The sequence below is a fragment of the Priapulus caudatus genome, unplaced genomic scaffold (assembly GCF_000485595.1).
Source record: "Priapulus caudatus unplaced genomic scaffold, Priapulus_caudatus-5.0.1 Scaffold927, whole genome shotgun sequence".
NCBI classification, from domain to species: Eukaryota; Metazoa; Priapulida; class Priapulimorpha; order Priapulimorphida; family Priapulidae; genus Priapulus; species Priapulus caudatus.
This window is the reverse complement of record NW_014577988.1, coordinates 64,871-87,690: the sequence shown is the minus strand read 5'-3', so window position 1 is coordinate 87,690 and position 22,820 is coordinate 64,871. Positions and strand designations below refer to the sequence as shown.

The 22,820-nt window shown below is 39.1% G+C and overlaps 1 protein-coding gene across 1 annotated transcript in view; it reads right to left on the bottom strand.

The window, feature by feature from the left end:
• Positions 1-6,593: 6,593 nt before the first annotated feature.
• Positions 6,594-22,820, bottom strand: part of LOC106814456 (epididymal secretory protein E1-like) — a 24,427-nt gene continuing 8,200 nt past the window's right edge. The window contains exons 3-4 of the mRNA XM_014818771.1: positions 21,716-21,891; positions 6,594-6,680 (exon numbers count right to left, since the gene is read on the bottom strand). Coding sequence (XP_014674257.1) covers positions 6,594-6,680; positions 21,716-21,891 — 263 coding nt within the window. The remainder of the gene's footprint in view (positions 6,681-21,715; positions 21,892-22,820) is intronic.

Sequence of the window (22,820 nt, the reverse complement as noted above, 5' to 3'; positions counted from 1 at the left end):
GTTCGCTGCTAACGCTTATTGTTTCTGATTTTTTTTTTCGATCTTTTTTTTTTTTTTTCAATTTTCTTTTTTATTTTCTGTCTCCATTTTAGTTTTATAGGAATATGAAATTTTAGTTCTAGCATCGATTTTATCCTCTGCGCCAGCGGGTACGCCGAGCTAGTAATTATATTGAATATCTATTATCATTGTAGTCTGTAGATAAATGTTAAAGACTGAAGACATAATCTTTAGCTGTTACTCGATTCACGGCTTTACGCGATCATCACAGACCAGACTTTAATGGAAGAATATAATCTGTATATAAATACTATAACCGATATATATTCGCAGAATGGCTATTGTTTAGTTATCTTTATGTTATGTGTTCTATAGTTGTATAGTGATAAAGTCGATTCCTATTTTCTGCTTGGTCTAATTTGTTGTTCGGCTGTTGACTTTGTTTTTTTCTAATCTATGCCGCCGATTTTGATACCTGATTCGCGATTTATTAAAATTAATTACATCTTACAGCTAGTTCCTAGACGATTATTACATGGGGTAGGATAATATATTATAGTACATATATAGTATATTTATATGTATTATATATATATATACATATATATTATAATATTATACACATATATATTTAATACACATACATACTATCCACATATAACTATATAATGACTTGTAAAACTTGTGTCTGCAACTGTCGATCTGGGCTCCATAACTATACATGTAAGAGTAGACCGATTGCGTAGGCTGGTAGTTGTCGACGGCCGCTTGCGCTCGCGTCTGACGGTGTTACGACGGCCAGTCATCTGCCGGATCAGCGGAGCCGCGTAGGGCGACGACCACCGACGACGTACAGCACACAGAGAAAGAGCTGAACAGGGGAGAGTCACACACAGCGAGGTCGCGGACGTTAAGAAAGGAGGTACGGTACGGCAGCAATCTTATCCGCAGGCAGCGTCGGCGGCGAGTGTGCAGCGTGTGACGTAAACTAACGCGTTTCTACGCTGCGACATCTTTTACGCGCGCGCGCGGCAGTGTCATAGTTTGGTGTTAAGTTGCGGACGGACGGGGGCTTGATGTGGACGCTATTTTTACGGAGAGTAGATGAATTTTCGTGGCAGCGGATAATCGATGAAGTCCGTTCTATCGTCGTTAGATGTATAGTTATTGAGACCTGTGGCTGGCGAGTTAGAAATTTTGTAAAAGGTCATTTATATAATATACTTGGTATATGATGTACTTTGGTATATACTGTAGGTATGATTGTAATATATTATGTTGTATACATATATTATATATATATATATATATAATAGAAAATATAATTATAACATATATATAATATTATCTACCCTGTATAAGTTAGGAATCTGCTGTTGAATGTATGTTTTTATAGATGGATCAAAGGTATATATGGGCAATAGATTAGAAACAAACAAACAAAGTCAAAAGTCGCGAACAACAATAGACACAGAACATAGATCGAATTTAACTATCAGAACTATAGAACTACATAACGATAGATAACTAAAACAATAGGCATTCATGTATATATAGCGATTATAGTGATGTATTAAGGTTTATTCTTTCATCAAGTCTGTCGATGATGCGTGTAACGCGTGAAAATTCGAGTAAACAGCTAAATGTGATGTATTAGTCCTTTTATTTATCTACAGACTACAATTTAGTTACCTCTTCTGCATCTTAATGCACGAGCACTCTAACCCGACAGTATATGACTCAAGCATCCGACTATTATATATGATAATATATATATTATATAGATATATAAGATATACGATTAATATAGCTATATCTATATTAGGTATATACATACATAATACGCAGATATATTATATATATTATAATATATATATATTATATTATATATATATATATATAAATATATATAGTATCAAAACAGATTTCGTGTATATGACTTAACATTGGAGATACGCATGCTACTCACGATTACGGTAAATTAGACATCCAAATATAGTAATTCAAGTTACTAGAACGCCGAGAAATGTTGATAACCACTATACACTATAATAGAAGATGGCAACGCCGATCCGGACAATCATCATACGATCACTGGTTAACAATTACTGCTGACAGCAATGCCCTTGACACAATCGATACGTCTTAATCGTTATCCAGCGAATATTTGACTTTATTATTTTATATTTATTAACGATACTTATTTTAGCCAAAAAATATTTGGTTTCTCCTCGATCCAAAAAGGCTCTTAAACAACGTTTTGTGCGAGTGAGAAGTACGTTAATATAAGAATTACAATAAGAAATTATGTTGATTCGTAATGCAACTCCGATGTTGAGGTCTATCAGAAAAGGGGGCAACAGTCGTATGCTCAAGATCGCCATTCTGCAGGTAAACTTATAATCAACAATTGGATGCGATTTGGCGGCCGCCATTTCTTAATAAAATAAACAATTAATAGGAATAATAATAACGAACAATAGATAATAATAATAATAATAATAATGATAATAAAATAAAAGTATTTTTAATATCATAAGTATAATAAGTGAATCATCTATATACTATATATATTATTATATATATATAATGATAATAAAGAATTTATTTTTAATTAATTAAGTCTTCGATCACCGACGGATTGAAGGTCAACGGCTCATGTCCTGGATCTGGCAACGTGTCTCTCACGTTCCGGGCTGTACCGGACACGTCAATCGCCGCGAGCCCCGAACGCGTCCGCGTTGCGGAAAGCGGAAATGGAAGCCTTGACGTCCGCTATCACAACCGTAGACGACGCGATTTGTTACTTACTGTGCTGGCACTCTCGTGTCAAAAAAATTCGAACAACCATATAAGACATGTCAGATGTGCTCGCAGAAGTTATATCGACCGCAAACTCTGAACCATACTGACGGCTGAGCCATGAACTGGTGAATTCAATCCTATAACTCTAAAGCCACGCATTTTTCCCGATGTTTTGAGGCAGACGCGCTACTTTATATTTTGGTTGACAACAACGTGCTCCCGGTTTTTTCGTGTACATTTATGCTATAGATTCGCGATTAGAACAACTAGATTTTGTTAACGTCAAAAATATTTGTGATCTAACTATTATATTAAAAGATATATAGAACCGGAAGCATCTAAGATCGCAAGAATTTTCTCGGCTCCATGTCGGCTGTCACTAACGTTAAAAACTACGGCGTATAATTCCTAATATTTACCGGTTGTAATATCATATACCGCGAAAGGACGAAGTGTGTGAGCAATTGGCTCTACGAAGGCTCGCTGAAGAATAAATCGTATGCTAAATGTAACTAAAAGTCTATCAAACGCCAAGAATATATTTATACTGAATGTTATATATAATAAATAAATAATAATTCAAACTATCTTCTATTCAAATACGGAGCTCACTTCGGTGGTCATTTAGCCGTACTGATTTCTATTTGTATTATTTTATTGATTATTATTATTATTATTTTCGTTCATTATCATTATTTTAATTATTATTCGTATATGTATTAATATAGTTATATTACGTTTATTGATTTACTATTCGTAATATCTCTTTGATATGAGCTATACAACAATTTTGTGCGCTATCTAATGCAGTATGGCGCGATGAGCGATAAGCAGGTAAGAAGAAACTGAGAGAGCTAGCAAGGGATGAGAGAAAGTAGAGAGAGAGAGAGAGAGATGACGAAGAGAGAGAGAAGAGAGAGAGAGAGATGAGAGAGAGTGAGAGAGAGAGAGAGTGAGAGAGATAGTGAGAGAGAGAGAGAACGCGCGAAGGAGAGAGAAACAGCGATTCTGGTCAATCCAAATCGAATTTTAATACCAACTCAAAGCAGCAGCATTTCTATCCTAAAGTTTAGTGTTGCATAACGTACGGAATAGACGAAATACCACGTGACAATAATGACCGACAAACGAATGATACGGAAGAGATATATTAAATCACATTTGCAAAAACATTTTAAACGCGGTGGACACGATCCTGGATGGGAAAGGCAAATGGCCAAACCTCAAAATGTGATGACGTAATCCGTGGCCACGTGGCCCTGTTCTTATTCATCTCGTTACACAAACATGACGCTAATTCGGGATAAATTTGATACAGTAGAAGTCCAAAAATCCGGATGCCAGAAATCCGGACCACCCGAGAACCCGGACTCGAAAACTCTCAAAATAATTAATTTGTATAAAATAAATTTTGCTTTCATTTGTTTACTATGTTTTTCTATTACAGCGTTCATTTTTAAACATAATTTCAAGTATTACACGCTTTTTTTGTAGTGAATATTTTTTATGGTAACATTTTTGTCAAGTTTTGACTTTATTACCTCCGCCAGGGGCTTGGCGGAGGTTATGTTTTCACCGGCGTGTCTTTGAGTGTTGGTTTGTGTGTTTGTGTGTTACCATGCACGTTTCAGTTCACTTCCGCTAGGTGCGCTGGCTGTAGACTTACAAACACGCAACCACAGGCTAAGGGGCAACCACAGTCCTCCCCCACCTGCACGCTCGCACTAATCCGGATCCAATTAATTAATTAATTTTTCCACTTAACTAATTAACTAATTAATTAAAAATTTCACATTGAGAGAATTCAGCTGCCTTGGCGGAGGTCTGTGCTCTCCGAGTGCTCTAGTTTCTCTTTAAAACTGCTCGTTTTGATCAATGAAGCATGCTGTATTTGCTAATGAATAAACTATCACATTTTACCTGTTCATCCCTTTTTTATTCCTCCTTAAATTTGAATTTTAAAAGTGCTTCCCAAGAATCCGGAAAATTCGAAAATCCGGGCCGACCAAATCCCCGAGCAGTCCGGATTTTCGGACCTTTATTGTAGCATGATACAAGGTATCAGAATGACGGTAGTATGTTATAGGGTATTATAATAACCGTAGTATTGTATAGGGTATTAAAATGACAGTAGTATAGTATAGGGTCTGATAATCACGGTATTATAGTGAATGGTATTATAATGACGATAGTATGTTATAGGGTATTATAATGACAATAGTTTGGTAGCTACAAGGTATTATAATAACAGTAGTATGGTATAGGGTATTATAATGACAATAGTATGGTATCGCGCATAGACACATTCACGCACACACGCACACACGCACACACTCACACGCGCACACACACACACACACACACACACACACACACACACACACACACACACACACACACACACATATATATATACAGACGCACACGCGCGCACAGAAATAGACATACGCAGGAACATACACACAGACGCACGCACGCAAGCGCGCACACGCAAGGACGCACACATATCACGCACGCGCGCACGCACGCGCACACACACACATCCACACAACGCAGGCACACGCAAGCGAACGCTGGCACACGCACACACACGCACATACACACATATGCACACGCATACCCACGTGCACGCGCACGCACGCACACGCACACGTACACACACAACGCGCGCACACGCACACGCCCACGCACCGCACGCACTCGTGTATGGTTGGCCTTCATATTCAAAATTAATTAGATTAAGAAATTATTATTATTCATAAACAGGTCGGCTCCGAAGTGCTATAAATTAAGCGCGGTTAAATTAATTTTACCGAGGCAAAAAATAATTAATTCTGAGTAGAATGGTGCGACCATACTCACTAATCGTATAACCACGACACGACGTAGGCATGTTACTGTGTGACAGATCATCGACTCTATATATGAATGCGTGCATGCATTCCCTATTATATTTATTCGTATAATTATTCACAAACAAATGAGCTAAGTCATTTACTGAGTTTGTCCCAAAGTTCAGTATTGCATTCCCAAGCAAAAACATACAACATTCGCTAGACAATTTATTATTAATATTTACAAATTTTCTCTTACAAATTCCACAACAAGGTGTGCTACCGATTCCGCTGTTGTATCATACAATAAATTACTATAATATCAAATTTAAATATAATACTATAATCGTTACTATATCTACTACTATATTCGCTACAATATTCACTAGTATATATCACCTATATTTCAAATGAACACACGTCTGTTTTCTTTCCAGCAGTGGCTATTACATTTAATGGTAAATTCGTTACAAAATTCACGTCTATTATCACTATTTCTTCGAATAAAATAACTGTAGGAAATTTCGCGTTTGAATATTTTCATAGGCATTACATACAAAATTTCGATTATATTATATGTTGATATGTAATTGTTGGAGGTTATATGGACAGGTATTTAGTGATGTATTCATATACAATTGGATGTGGTTATATATTTATATGTGATGTGGGTTTATGTGCGTATGGATATGTAATTATATGTAGTCATCTGTTTATATGCCGTGTGTATTTGGTTATGCATGTGTAACGTGGCTGTCTGTTTCCATGTTTCCGCGTTCTAGTCGTCCGCGTCATACACGGACACGCGCGCGCGCACGCACGCACGCGCACACATATATATATATATATATATTGTGTGTGTGTGTGTGCGTGCGTGCGTGCGTGCTGTGTGTGTGGTGTGTGTGTGTGTGTTGTGTGTGTGTGTGCGCGCGCACGCGCGTGCGATTGTTTGGTTCATTCTTTAATCACCACTGCGATCATGGTGCAGAACACGTTCTCGTTGTCACTGTCATGCAGCTCTATCTGGACAAAAAGCTTCATCTGTCAGACGGAGAAATAATTATTAACAAACGAACTACTAAAGTAACTATTTTACAAATTATTAACCAATAATCAAAATAATTTTTTATGTTATTAATAATCATCGATTCATCATCATTACATAAAATTTACTGGAGGATAATTAATGCGCGATTTATCATATATTCATATATTATATTAATAAATAAACAAACAAATAAATAAATAAATAAACACACACATACTCTCAACTATATCATTTGAGTTCGTTGTACAACTATTATGTATGTATGTAGTATTATGTATTGTAATGCTGATGTATGTAGTATGTATGTATGTATGTATGTATGTATGTATGTATGTATGTATGTATGTATGTATGTATGTATGATGATTATGTATGTATGTATGTATGCTATGTATGATGTATGTATGTATCTGTCCCTATAGGCGGCCAACCGCCCAAGCGATCTGGATGCAATTTCACAGGCCATCTTCTTATACCCGGGGAGAGTGTTCCTAGAATGAAAAAAAACCTGTCAAACCGTTAATACTCACCGAAAAAATACCGTGAAAACCCCAGTCAATTCGTGAATCTTCACACAAGCTCAGCCACTGACCTGCTACATGCTGCCACACAGACGAAAAATCGCCATTCCCTCATCTCATTCGGTCTGGTATTGTGAAACCGCAAACCTGAATTACTAAAACACACCACAACCAGCACCATTTCACCAGTCTATCAGATAGCTTAGTGCTTCACTCAGCGCCAGAGGTTCAGTGAGATCCTACGATCTTACAAGTTCCATTGCTACCTATTCGAAAGCTATCGCACGTTTCGATTCAGTAGGAAAATCTTCTTCATTTCAATGTGCATGTGTTTGCGTGTCTCTATCTATACTATGAGCAGCTAATAATGGACAAAATTTCGTCATTATTAGCTCCTGAATACTATATTCCTTTTCATTCATGCCTACGAATCTCATAAGGCAGTAGCTGTACGTGGGGCAGCTCAAGAGCTGGAGACGCACAGGAATCATCTACTAACATATTTCCACCAGGTAGAATTAAGGACGATAAAACATCTCTTCATCAAGCAGCGCTTTCAACATTGAAAAGTCCAAGCCCATTCCTTACATGCTCTGTATAATAAGCTTTGTTGTCATTTACACCATCATTACTATAATGCCAGGGTGTCTAAAGTTCGATTGTGCCTGTCATATAACAATGTTCATTACGTAACAGTTTTTCGTTTCTTCCGATGCTTATTATCTTAATTACCACTCATTTCTAAATATTAATATGTCTTGCAATGGTTATTCGTCCGATTTTTACCCAGATCCTCTTAATTCTGTCCCATTAGTATATACTCATGACATTAGTAGCGCCGGATTTACCCACGGCCCAGCCGGTACCCGCAACTATAAACTTATAATATATAATGTAGTCTTGCTAGCATAAATTAAAGAGCAATACAGTAACTTTTAAGCTGCTTACTCTGCAGTCACGCCTTACGCGACTCATCCAGACAGCACTTTAATGCAAGAATAAACCGTAATATAATACTCATAACGATAGACACATGAATCGCGCTATTGTTTTCAGTATATCTATCGTAGTATGTTAAGTTTCTATAATTCTATAGTTAATCGACTATTGTTCTGCTGCCGTCTACTTGTTGTTCGCTTTTGACTTTGTTTGTTTGTTTCTAATCCTTATTGCCGCCATTTATACCCTGATCGATCTATAAAAAACATACATTTCCAACCAGCCAGTTCCTAGACACTTATTTACAGGGTAGGATAATATATATATATATACTATATATTTATATATTATATGTATTATAGTATATACTATACATTACCATACTATAATATATCTTATATACACAGATATATTTATAGTACACACTAACACTACCATATACCCACATATATATATAAAATGACTTGTTACAAACATTGTCTGGAACTCGTCGACCGTCCGGCTTCTCATAACTATACTGCAAACGAGGTAGACGGAGTTGTCTAGCTGTACGTTGTCGACGCGGCTTGCTCTCGCGTCTGGACGGTGGACGACGGCCGAGATTCCATTCGCCGGGACAGCGACGCCGCCGCTCTGTGAGCGCGACGACCACCCGCCCGCACGTACAAGCCACCGACAGCAGAAAGAGCTGACAGGGAGCAGGTCACCACGCGAGGTCGCAGCGGGGGCATCGTAGATAGGAGGTCACGGTACGGCAGCATCTTATTCCCGCGGCAGCGTTCGGGCGGCGGTAACAAGTGCTGTCCCAGCTTCTGTCACGTCAAACTAACGCCGTTTTCCTCGCCGCGCACACGTTTCACGCTGCTCGCGCGCGCCAGTGCCCATATTGGTGCTTAACTCGAACGGGACGGGCGGGCTGCGACTGCTGACGCTATTTACGGAGAGTAGGAGCTGAATTTCGTAGCACGGCATCTACGATCATGCAAGTCGCTCGGCTCTACTCTCGCTCTAGAGTATAGTTGATAGACCTGTGCTGGTGCGAGTCACGCACCAATGTTTGTACAAACGGTCATGTCTATATAATAGGTGGCTATATGTATGTATGTGGTGTGTTAGTCATATTGTAGGTATGCGTACTATATTATGTGTACTACATATAATATACCTATTATATATGTACTATAATATATGATACATATAATATACTAACATATAATATATATTATCCTACCCCTGTATAAGTCTTAGAAACTGCTTGTTGAATGTAGGTTTTCTATAAGCACTCGCCGATCAGCGCAAAATTGGCCGGCAATAAGATTAAGAAACAAACCAAACAAAGTTCAAAAGCACGAAACAACAATTAGACCAGCAGAACCACTAGATCGATTCTAACTATAAGAACTATCAGACACTACGAATAACGATAGTATAACTAAAATCAATAGCGCCATTCAGTTATATGATTAGATATATAGTAGGTACTATCTAAGGTTCTATTCTCAATCAAGTCTGGTCTGCATGATCGTGGTAAGCCCAGCCGTGCAAAGCTCGGACAGTAACAGCTAAAGTGCAGTATTGTCTTGGGTGGAAGGTTGTATCTAACAGACTACAATTATTACTCTCTGCCCAACTTAATGCATCGAAAGCACCTCTACCGACATATAGACTTTCAGCATCCGGAGCTTATACTATATATATATATATATATATATAGGCAATTATAAGAATAGATATAGATATAGCCTACTATATATATATCATATACATACAGCTACTATAACCGCAAGACTAATATACTAGATATATAAGATCATTATGACTATAATTTTTTTTTTTTTTCCTATACTATAATATCATATATATATAATATATATACGTATCCAAAAAGACTTTTCAGTGTACTATACTTATACATTTAGCGCAATAACGCCATGCTCTCGAGCGATTACGGTAAATTAGACACACATATACGGTAGGGTCTAATGTTCCCAGGAGTACTAGACACGCGAGGAATAGTGAATAACCAAACTACACCGGTATAAAAGAAGATGGCACGCCGATCCTTCCGCGGGACAATCAATTCAAAATCTACGATTCACGGTCTATAACAAATTACTCTGACGCCAATGCTCTTACACAAATCGATACTCTTAATCGTTATCCAGCCGGCGAATTATTTATTTTTTATTACTTTTTTAGTATTTAGTTACGATACTTATTATTTACCAAATGAAATATTTCTGCGTTTCTCCTTCGGTATCAAAAGGCTCACTAAAACAATGCGTTTTGTCTGCGAGTGAGAATACGTTAACTATTAAGAATTAACAATAAGAAAATTATTTTGATCTCGTAAATCAACTCACCGATGTTTGAGGTCTACACAGTCGTACTATGCTCAAGAAATCGCCATCGCCAGCGTAAAATTATAATCAACAATTGGGATCGATGGTCGGGCGGCGCCATTTCTTAATAAAATAAACAATCTAATAGCGTACATAACTAATAACAACCAAATAATAATAATAATAATGAATAATAATGATAATAACAATACAAAGTATTTTTTAATATCATAATAATACATTGAATAATATAATATATACATATAATATATTATATATATATAATATAATAAGAATATTTTTTAAATTAATTAAGTCTTCGACTCACCGACGCCGATTATCAAGGGCAACGCTTCCATGCTGGATTGCCACGTGTACTCACTTTCCGGGCTGTACCGGACTACTCTCTACGGCCCGAGCCCCGACAGCGCGTCCGGCTTCGGAAACGAAAATGGAACCTTGACGCCCCTATCACACCGTAGACGACGGATTGTTAGCTCTACTGCTGCGCACTCTCTGTCAAAAAAAATTCGAAACAAACATATAAGACATTGCTCAATGTGCTTCCGCCAGAAGTATATATCGACCGCAAACTCTGAAGCCATACTGACGCTGAGCCAGTGAACTGGGTGCTAATTCCAAATCCTAAACTCTAAAGCCAACGCATTTCCCGATCGTTTCTCTGAGCAGACGCGCTATTTATACTGTTTGGTTGACAACAACGTGGCTCGCGGTTTTTCGTGGTACATTTCATGCCTATAGCATTCCATTAGAACAATAATTTTAACGCAAAATATTTAGTGATTCCAACTGATTATAATTAAAGATTATAACGGAAAACGAAGCATCTAAGATCTGCAGAATTTTCTCTGCCATGTCAGGCTGGCACCTACCTTAAAACTACGCGCTATAAATTCCTATCATTACCCGTTGTACATATCATACCGCGCAAAGGACGAATTTGGGAGGCAATTTGCTCTACGAAGCGCCTCGCTGAAGAGATCAATCCCGGTCTATCGCTAAATGTCCTAGTCTATCAAAAACGCCATAGATAAATATTTATCATGAATGGTATATAATAATAAAAATAAATAATATTCAAAACTATCACTTTCTATTTCAAAAACGGTCAGTCACTCGGTGGTCATTTACCCGTACCTATCCTATTTGTATTACTTATTCATTCAATTATTATTGAATTACTTAGTTTCTCATATATGCATTATTGTTATTATTACTTTCTATATGTATTTATATATATTATATACGTTATTATTACTATTCGGTATATCTTTGATCATGCAGCCTACAAGACAATTTTGTGCGCTATAACTATGCAGGTATGGCTCCGCGTGAGCGATAAGCAGGTAAGAAGAAACTGAGCAGAGCCTAGCAAGGGAGAGCAGAAAGAGACAGAGAACGCAGAACTGAGAGCGCGAGAGAGGAGAGAGCCACGAGAACGAATCGAGAGAGGAGAGAGACTAGAGAAGATGTGAGAGGGACGAAGCAGAGAGAGTTGAGAGCAGATAGTGAGAGAGAGAGCAGGAACGCGGCGAAAGGGAGAGAGAGAACACAGGCCGATTCTGGTCCAATCCAAATTCAATTTCTAATACCAACTCCAAAAGCAGCCAGGCCATCTTCTATCCCTAAAGTTTATGTGGCATAACGTACGCCGAATAGACAAATACCACCGCTGACATAATGCGCCGACAACACGAGATGATACGAAGAGATATATTAACATCACATTTTGCCAAAAATCATTTTAACGCGCGTGGAACACGGATCTTGGACGGCGGCAAAGGCAAATGCCCAAGCACCTTCAACGAATGTGCGATTGACGTAAATCCGTGGCCACCGTGGCCCGTTCTTATTCATCTCGAGTACACAAACATGACCCTAAGTCGGGATAAATGGTATGATACAGTAGCAAGGTCCAAAAAATCCGGATCCAGAAATCCGACCCCCCGAGACCCCGGCACTCGAAAACTCTCAAAAATAACTTAATTTGCCTTATAAAATTAAATTTTGCTTTCATTTTGTGGCTACCTACTGTTTTTCTATTACAGCGTCTCATTTGTTAAACATAATTTCAAGTATTAGGACACGGCTTTTTTTCTACCGTGAATATTTATATCGGTAACATTTGTCAAGTTTTTGACGTTATTACCTCCGCCCAGGGGCTTGGCGGAGGTTATGTTGTCATGCCGGCCGGTCTTGAGTGTTGGTTTGTGTGCTTGCTGTCGTTACCAGTCGACGTTTCAGTTTCCACTCCGCTTTAGGTGCGCCTGGCTGTAGGAGCTTACCAAGACACGCCAACCACAGGCTAAGCGGGCCAACCACAGTCCTCCCCCACTGCACCGCTCGCCACTAATCCGATCCAATTAAATTAATTAATTTTTCCAGCTTAACTAATAACTGAATTAATTCAAAAATTTGCACATTGAGAGAATTCAAGCTGCCTTGGCGAGTCGTGTGCCCTCTCCGAGTGCTCTAGCGTTTCTCTTTCAAAACTGCTCGTTTGATCAATCGAAGCGCATGACACCTGTATTTGCTAATGAATAAAAAAACTATCACATTTTACCTTTCATCCCTCCTTTTTATTCCTCCTCTAAATTTGAATTTTAACAAGTGCTTCCCAAGAATCCGCAAAATTTCGAAACCGGGAACAGCCACCAAATACCCCGAGCAGTTCCGGCATTTTCGGACCTTTATGTGTAGCATGACTACAAAGCGGTATTTCAGCGAAATACGACTAGTATTGTCACTATAGGCGGTATTATAATACACCGTAGTATTGCTATAAGGGTATTAAAATGACAGTAGTATAGTATAGGGTCTGATAATTCGACGAGGGCATTATAGTGAATGGATTATAATGACGATCAGTATGCTGTATACGGGTCATTATACATGACAATCACGTTTGGCTAGCTACAAGGTAATTATAATACACAGTAGGTATCGGTATAGGGTCATTATAATGACAATAGTCAGGTAGCCTTACAAGGATTATCAATAAACCCACGTAGTATGGTATAGGTATTATAATGAGGTATTATTGGTATGCGGTATTAATAACAGTAGTATGTGAATAGGGTATTATAATGACAATAGTATGGTACAAGGTATTATAATAACAGTAGTATGGTATAGGGTATTATAATGACAATAGTATGGTACAAGGTATTATAATAACAGTAGTATGGTATAGGGTATTATAATGACGGTATTATGGTATGGGGTATTATAATGACAGTAGAGTTATAGGGTATTATAATGACGGTAGTATGATACAAAGTATTATAATGACGGTATTATGCTACTATATATGATAGTAGTATGGTATAGCGTGTTATGGTGCCGGTAAAATGGTATATGGTATGATGATAATGGCAGTATCGCATATATGGTATGATATTGCATGCACAAGAGCTTGCAAGAAAATACCGATACACGTGACGTTATCATGACGTCATGCGTAACGTACGTGATTAATATTATGATGTCAATACCTACATACCTACAAAGTACCGCTTAGATATTATGCGGTGACAATGAGCTAATCACGTGACGATGCATTGTCTCCGCGTTAATAGGTGGCGTTGGTGGCGTTAGTGACGTTATCCTCGCTTCTGGAAGTATTGTGCATGGGGAGGGGGGCGGCGGTTATTTTCGGGACGCGGGATTAGGCTATTCTAATTATCTCCTAACCGAAAAATACCACTTGCATTTTTCGTGATTCCAGAATAGCAGTCAACCGGAATAAAATGCGGGAGAGCACTGAAGTGCGGTGTCAGTTAACTCGGCACTGGGACACGGCATATTTTTACGCGGGAAGCTGGGAATGGATTATACCCCATCCCCGTTTCCCCTCCCCCTCATTGTACTAGCTCACCCGGACAAGATGTAGAATAGCGTTGGTATACCTGACGTCAACTCCCCCTTGACCATGTCCTCACCTAGCTCAGACGCATACACGCGGCACGAATCCCTCCTCTACTCGAAGCCCGTAGCTAGGTGACTATATACCACCTTGATGCTTTGATCTTAGCGATCCTCCTTAGCGTTGTCACATTAAACGACAGAATACATACGTAACAGCAGGAGCGAATAAAGTGATTCGTTGCCAGTCACTCCACATAGCGGTTCACGGAGGAACCTAAAACCGCTGCTTTTAAATACGTCGACACTCACAACGCGTAAAGAACCGAGTAACCGTCTACTCGTCATCTCTTCGGCCTCTGATCGCATCGATGGAACATGAAAAATATAACTCCAGAAGTTCTCTAAACAGATTCACGACTGGCTCATACGCACTGAGCACGAGGTTATTATGTGGCACTGAGCAGCTTTATCAATATTATTTGCCCACGCGCGCGACGTGCGAGACACTATAGACACTTCGAGATTATAATAGTTAATACGCACAACGTTACAGTTCTATTCGCATAGCATCTACCCCGCTCTACCCCCATCTACCATCTAGTTCCCCCCCGCACACGTATCCCACTCACCAGTGGCGCGATATTCACCGAACTATTATGAGAGTGCTACCTCGCGAACCGAATTGTTAGAATGCTATCGAGAGCACAATGCCTCCCCTTCATTTGTTCATGTGTCTTATGATTCGGATTATGATAATAAGGGTAATATCCTTTTCCTGTACCTTCGGGACTACACGTTATCGCATTTGAGTCACTGCGATATGGGGCAATGGCGTACATAGTTTATCAAAATTATTCGAGAGCCAGCATTTTCCTGCGGTGTGAACCGATCCATCTATATAGCGGCAAGTGCGTTTCTGGGGCGTTTGCGTCAACGCACAACACGCGCAAAATGTACAAAACGTATAAAATGTAGAAAACCTATCAATTATACAAAATGTGATGTATAATCGCCTGTCTACTATCTACCCACAGGCATTCTCTCGCTACCGAGATTCCTCATTCCCATTAGACTCTGGAGAATCGAGAGTTTACTTTCGTAATTCACTGTTATTGTTAATATCTTTCAGAGAACACCGTAAAATTGTTCGCACCACGTCTGACATAGGAGGGGGTATTTTATTCTATGAAATTCAAATATTTAATATGTTTAATTGCAGGTTTTTGACTTGACTTTTTTGACTATTTTTAATGGGCTGATTGCTGTTCGCCATGCCCGCATAACTCATAAGCCCTGCGCGGTAATAATGCAGACACAGATATCGATGTAGATGCCTTTATTTTTGCAGATGATTTAAAAATTAGAATAGAGAAATGGAGAATACGCTTCCAGTGTATATGTACATTTCTCTGCCATGGAACGTACCCACCTGGCTATTCAAAATCACAAAAGCTGACTTTAAGAAGGATTTCAAGAAGCGTCAACAAAGAAGGTAGGCCTACTGTTATTCGCATGCCATGGTGCATCCCTTCCCTGTGAACAGGTAGCACGTTATTATGGCAATAACTCAGCCATGAGACAGTGCATCCCCTCCCTGTGAACAGGTAGCACATTATTATGACAACCTCAGCCATGGGACAGTGCATCCCCTCCCTGTGAAAAGGTAACACGTTATTATGGCAATAACTCAGCCATGAGACAGTGCATCCCCTCCCTGTGAAAAGGTAACACGTTATTATGGCAATAACTCAGCCATGAGACAGTGCATCCCCTCCCTGTGAAAAGGNATATATATATATATATGTATATATATATATATATACATAATCGCCTGTCTAATAATCGCCGCCTACATAATCGCATATCTACCTACAGGCATTCTCTCGCTACCGAGATCCCTCAGTTCCCTTAGACTCTGTACTTTCGTAATTCACTGCTGTTGTTAACATCTTTCAGAGAACACCGTAAAATTGTTCGCATCACGTCTGACATAGGAAGGGCGTGATATTTTATTCTATGAAATTCAAATATTTAATATGTTTCATTGCAGGTTTTTGACTTGACTTTTTTGATTTTTTTTTAATGGGCTGACTGCTGTTCGCCACGCCCGCATAACTCATAAGCCCTACGCGGTAATAATGCAGACACAGATATCGATGTCGACAATGTCAATGTAGGTACGTATGTACAGTGCGTCCGTAACCGACGTAACGTAACACGGGTTTCCGACAATCGCCACGTGCGTGGCTCGACCCAACCGATCTTCCGGTCCGCGCCATGTTAAAAATTTAAGAAACTACCATGCAGGTTCAACTGGTATGCGTTATAACGTGTTACTGTGAGTTTATACATAGATTACATTTTTATATTGTGTATATGAATTATATCGAGAGATAGCGAAGACTACGAAGACATAACGTGTACATACTACATATAGTGTTTGTGTAACATCGTAGATGGAAGATTTTGATACCACGACTGGATTTAAGGGATAAACGACTGGATTTACTTTTTTTTTCAACGACAGGAGCGAGAACTAGGCCTACATGTATCGTGCGGTACGTATTACGTTTTTAAAAATATGACAATAATGGTACATCACTACGTACATTCATTCTCGATCTTGTGTATATGCCCATATATAAAACGCTGTGGCTATATGCCCGGCAGCCGGCACCCTAACCCTAACTCTAACCCTAACCCTAACCCTAACCCACATAGCCCCCATAGCTTACATAGCCACATAGCACATAGTAGGAAGTGGCTATATGCCCGGCAGCCGCATATGCAGGTATGGCATGTTTTTTGTTTCATAATTCGATTTTTGTTTTATGGTTGATTTTATCACATATATAACATTCGATTTATCACATTTAACATTCGATTTTTCACATATAACATTCGATTTATCCCATATAACATTCGATTTAGCACATATAACATTTGATTTATTGCATATAACGTTTGATTTATCGTATTTAATAATTGATTATTTAATCATATGTTATATGCAATAAATCGACAATAATTCCTTGTTTTAAATGTTTACATTATTTGATTTTATAGCAGAAAAGAGAATCAAACTATTCGATCCTGGCATCAAATCATTCGATTTTGGAATAGAATTATTCGATTCTGAAATCGAATCATTCGATCTGCGAATCGAATGATTTGATTCCAGATTTGAATGGTTCGATTCGCAGATCGAATGATTCGATTCCAGAATCGAATGGTTCGATTCGCAGATCAAATCATTCGATTCCAAAATCGAATGATTCGATTCCAAAATCAAACAATTCGATTTTGGAATCGAATCATTTGATCTGCGAATCGAACCATTCGATCCTGAAATTTATACCTGACCACGTTTCCTACTCTAGTGCCATCTATCAACAACTTGAGCAAAACGGCACTAGTTCAACTTTGGAGCATTTTTACATTATGATAATTAATAAATTTCTATAAGTATTATAGCTCATAATAAGCAGGAGATATCAAATAATAATCGCAATAATTTATTATTAGAGTTTAGGAGATGATATAATGCTCCCAATTTTTATTATCACTTTACATGTAGGTTTTACTTCGGAGATTCCATGCATATTTAAAGAAGTCTTACATATACCACAATTTCTCCATTTTCTCTATTTTAGTTAAGTCCCATGAGGATGAGCATGAACTGGTTTTCTCTAACTGTGGATGGATTATAAGATCTCTCATCATTGCTATCTCTTTCACACGCTCTCCCCCTCTTCCTTTTTCTCATTCTACCACGGCCTCGCTCTCTTTCTCGATCTATCAATGTATCTTGCTTTCTATCTTTCTCTTTCTCTTGCTCTCTTTCTCTCTCTCTCTCCCTCTCTCTCTCTCTCTCTCTCTCTCTCTCTCTCTCTCTCTCTCTACCTCAGCCATGGGACAGTGCATCCCCTCCCTGTGAAAAGGTAACACGTTATTATGGCAATAACTCAGCCATGAGACAGTGCATCCCCTCCCTGTAAACAGGTAGCACTGTAACGAAGAGGTGACGTTACCCGTTTCAAAGTGGATTCAAAGTGGATTCAAACTCCAAAGTCCAAGCAGTTGTGTTTAGCAAATAGTATTATTGTTTCTCAAACAGCCGCACCCCCGTGCGTGCGCACAGAGGTAAGTACCCGCGTGACCCGCACACTCTCGTCCGTTTCTTCCCTTTTCTCAACCAAGAACTCTCCATTTATACTCGGGATGCACAATATAATGCAGATGCAATCGCTCACGCTACACCGGCAGGGAAGATATGAGGGCGGTAGACGAAGAAGGAGTCAAGAAAGGCAGTGGGGCAAGAAAGGCAGTGGGGAAACGGAAGGGGATGAAGTTAGTTTTGCACCCTGCAGGCTAGGTCGCTCTTCTAATTATAAACACAGGTCTACATATAAAAATTTATTTCAGAAATCTATGTTGAGATACCCCCTAACCATAATAAATGCATATTCATCAGAATATATAGCTCCTGTGGTGAGATATTGCGCATGCGATAACACTCTAACGTAGCCAGATTGTGTACTGACTGGTAGAGCCTATATGCAGCGGGGACCTTATATGCAAGGTCTTCGTCCTATTTCTTAAGTGAGGTCTACGGATGGTATGTCATCATATAAATCTATGCTAGAATAGCATAATATTATAAACATAAGCAAACTGCATAATATTATATTAGAAAACATAGTAAAATTCGGCGACCGCCTGCGTATTTGCGAATTGCAGAGCGCCATCTTTTTCGTACGGCCGACGGCGATATGAATGTGCAGCGGGCACCTTACATGCACATCCTTCTTCCTATTTATTAAAGCCTCGTCTACACGACGAAACTTAACTCGAGTTAAGCGTCTTTACGGGGCCTTAACTCGTGTAAAGGTAACTCGAGTTAGCGTTAACTTGAGTTAGCTTAACCTCGCCAGTCGATCGAGGTTAAGCTAACTCGAGTTTCCCCGTATAGACGCTTAACTCGAGTTAGCGAATAGTGCTACGTGCACATGCACGCACGCACGCATGCATGCACGCATGTGTACGTGCATATGCAGGTACGCACGCGCGCACGTTTACATCCAAACGCACGCACGCACGCACGCGCGCATGCACACACGTGTACCTGCACACGCACGCACGTATATGCGCATACGCACGCTCGCACGCACGTGTACGTACACACGCACGCACTCACGTGTACCTGCACACACACGCACGCACGCACGCACATGTACGTGAACACGCACGCACTCACACAAGCACGCAGGCTCGCACGTGTACGTTCACACGCACTCACGCACGCACGCACGCACGCACGCACGCACGCACGCACGCACGTATACGTGCACACGCACACACGCACGCACACACGCACGCATGCACGCACGTTTACATACACACGCACGCACGCATGCATGCACGCACGCACGGACGCACGTCTACGTGCACATGCATGCACACACGCGTACCTGTACACACACGCACGTACGCACCAACGCACTCATGCACACACGTGTACCTGCACACGCACGCACGCACACACACACGCTATCGGGTTAACGCTTAACTCGAGTTAGCTTAACTCGAGTTAAATTTCGTCGTGTAGACTAGGCTTAAGAATTGTCTACTGATTCAATGTTTTCATATATATCTATGCTAGAATCCCTCTTCATTTTAAATGCACACTTTTTGCAAAATATTCTTCGTCTCAAGAGATATTGCGCATGCGCGAGCGCCATTTAATGCGTACAGTAGGCCTACGAATTGGAGAACAAAACTGAATAATATAGCTTTGATTGAGATTAGAGGGGTGGGATGCTAAGAAAAGACATACCACATTCCCAATAAAATGCTCAACGTCGACCCTACGTAATTTCCTTTAGGTGACAGGTCGCCGACGTTGCCGCGCTGTATCCCTGTGCATAGTATAGCAAGGGTCCTTCCACAGAGCAGTGTCACCCCATTGATGTAGCAAGGTTGCAATTTGCGATGCGCATCTTGTGTAGGCATCCCAGACTCCTGATTAAATGCTTAACGGTGGCCTTACATCATTTCCGTTGGACGACAGGTCGGCGACGTGTCCGCGTCCTATCCCTGCATTGGTATAAAAAGGGAGTTTCGGCAGAACAGTGCCACCATATTGAAGTTGCGAGTGTGCATTCTTCAATGCGCACCTTCTCTAGGCATGCTTAACGTTAGCCCTAAAGTCATTTCAAAATTCACAAAGTTCAAAATTAATGTTTAAAATTAAAAAGTTCATTCCTAAAGCCCTACGTAAGTAATTTCCTTTGGGCGACAGGTCGCCGACGTGTCCGCGCCTTATCTCTGTTCATTAGTACAGGAGTGGATATTCCGCAGATTTATACAATGTAACAATATCTGACAATATCCGTAAACAATGTAACATTATCCGATATTATATATCTTTTATATAGTCTGTATTTTATATCTTTTATATCTTTTTTATAGTCTGTTTGACCTATGGTTTGACAAAACATTATTTATTACATACAATAACACCGTGTACGGCGGGCTTTAGCACAGATATATATATATATATATTATATATATATATATATATATATATATATATATATATATATAATATATATAGTATCAAAAGATTTTCGTGTATATACTTATACATTGGAATAACGCATGCTCTCAGCGATTACGGTAAAATTAGACACAAATATAGGTAATTTCCCAAGTACTAGAAACGCGAGGAAATAGTTGAATAACCACTACACGTATAAATAGAAGATGGCACGCCGATCCACGGGACAATCAATCAAATACGATCACGGTTATAACAAATTACTCTGACGCAATGCTCTTACACAATCGATACGTCTTAATCGTTATCCAGCGAATATTTATTTTTTATTATTTTTGTATTTATTACGATACTTATTTTTACCAAAGAAATATTTTGGGTTTCTCCTCGGATCCAAAAGGCTCATAAACAATCGTTTTGTGCGAGTGAGAATACGTTAATTATTAAGAATTAACAATAAGAAATTATTTTGATTCGTAAATCAACTCCCGATGTTGAGGTCTACACAGTCGTATGCTCAAGAATCGCCATCGCAGGTAAAATTGTAATCAACAATTGGGATCGATTTGGCGGCCGCCATTTCTTAATAAAATAAACAATTAATAGGAATAATAATAACAACAATAATAATAATAATAATAATAATAATGATAATAACAATAAAAGTATTTTTTAATATCATAATAAATAATGAATAATATATATATATATATAATATATTATATATATATAATATAATAAAGAATTATTTTTTAAATTAATTAAGTTTCTCGACTCACCGACGGATATGAAGGGTCAACGCTCATGCTGGATTGCCACGTGTACTCACTTCCGGGCTGTACCGGACACGTCACGCCCGAGCCCCGACACGCGTCCGGTTGCGGAAACGGAAATGGAACCTTGACGCCCGCTATCACACCGTAGACGACGATTGTTAGCTTACTGCTGGCACCCTCTGTCAAAAAATTCGAAACAAACATATAAGACATTGTCAATGTGCTTCGCAGAAGTATATTCCGACCGCAAACTCTGAAGCCATACTGACGCTGAGCCATGAACTGGTGTAATTCCAAATCCTAAACTCTAAAGCCAACGCATTTTTCCCGATGTTTCTCTGAGGCAGACGCGCTATTTATATTTTGGTTGACAACAACGTGCTCGCGGTTTTTCGTGTACATTTATGCTATAGATTCCATTAGAACAATAATTTTAACGCAAAATATTTGTGATCCAACTATTATATTAAAGATATAACGAAACCGAAGCATCTAAGATCTGCAAGGAATTTTCTCCTGCCATGTAGGCTGTCACTACCTTAAAACTACGCGCTATAAATTCCTATATTACCGTTGTAATATCATACCGCGAAGGACGAATGTGTGAGCAATTTGCTCTACGAAGGCTCGCTGAAGAATCAATCGGTATCGCTAAATGTCCTAGTCTATCAAACGCCATAGATATATTTATATGAATGTTATATATAATAAAATAAATATTATTCAAAACTATCACTTCTATTCAAAACGGTCAGTCACTCGGTGGTCATTTACCGTACTATTCCTATTTGTATTATTATTATTATTATTATTATTATTATTTTCGTCATTATCATTATTTTTATTATTATTCGTATATGTATTTATATATATTATATACGTTTATTATTACTATTCGTATATCTTTGATATGAGCTACAAACAATTTTGTGCGCTATACTATGCAGTATGGCGCGTGAGCGATAAGCAGGTAAGAAGAAACTGAGAGAGCTAGCAAGGGAGAGAGAAAGAGAGAGAGAGAGAGAGAGAGAGAGAGAGAGAGAGAGAGAGAGAGAGAGAGAGAGAGAGAGAGAGAGAGAGAGAGAGAGAGAGAGAGAGAGAGAGAGAG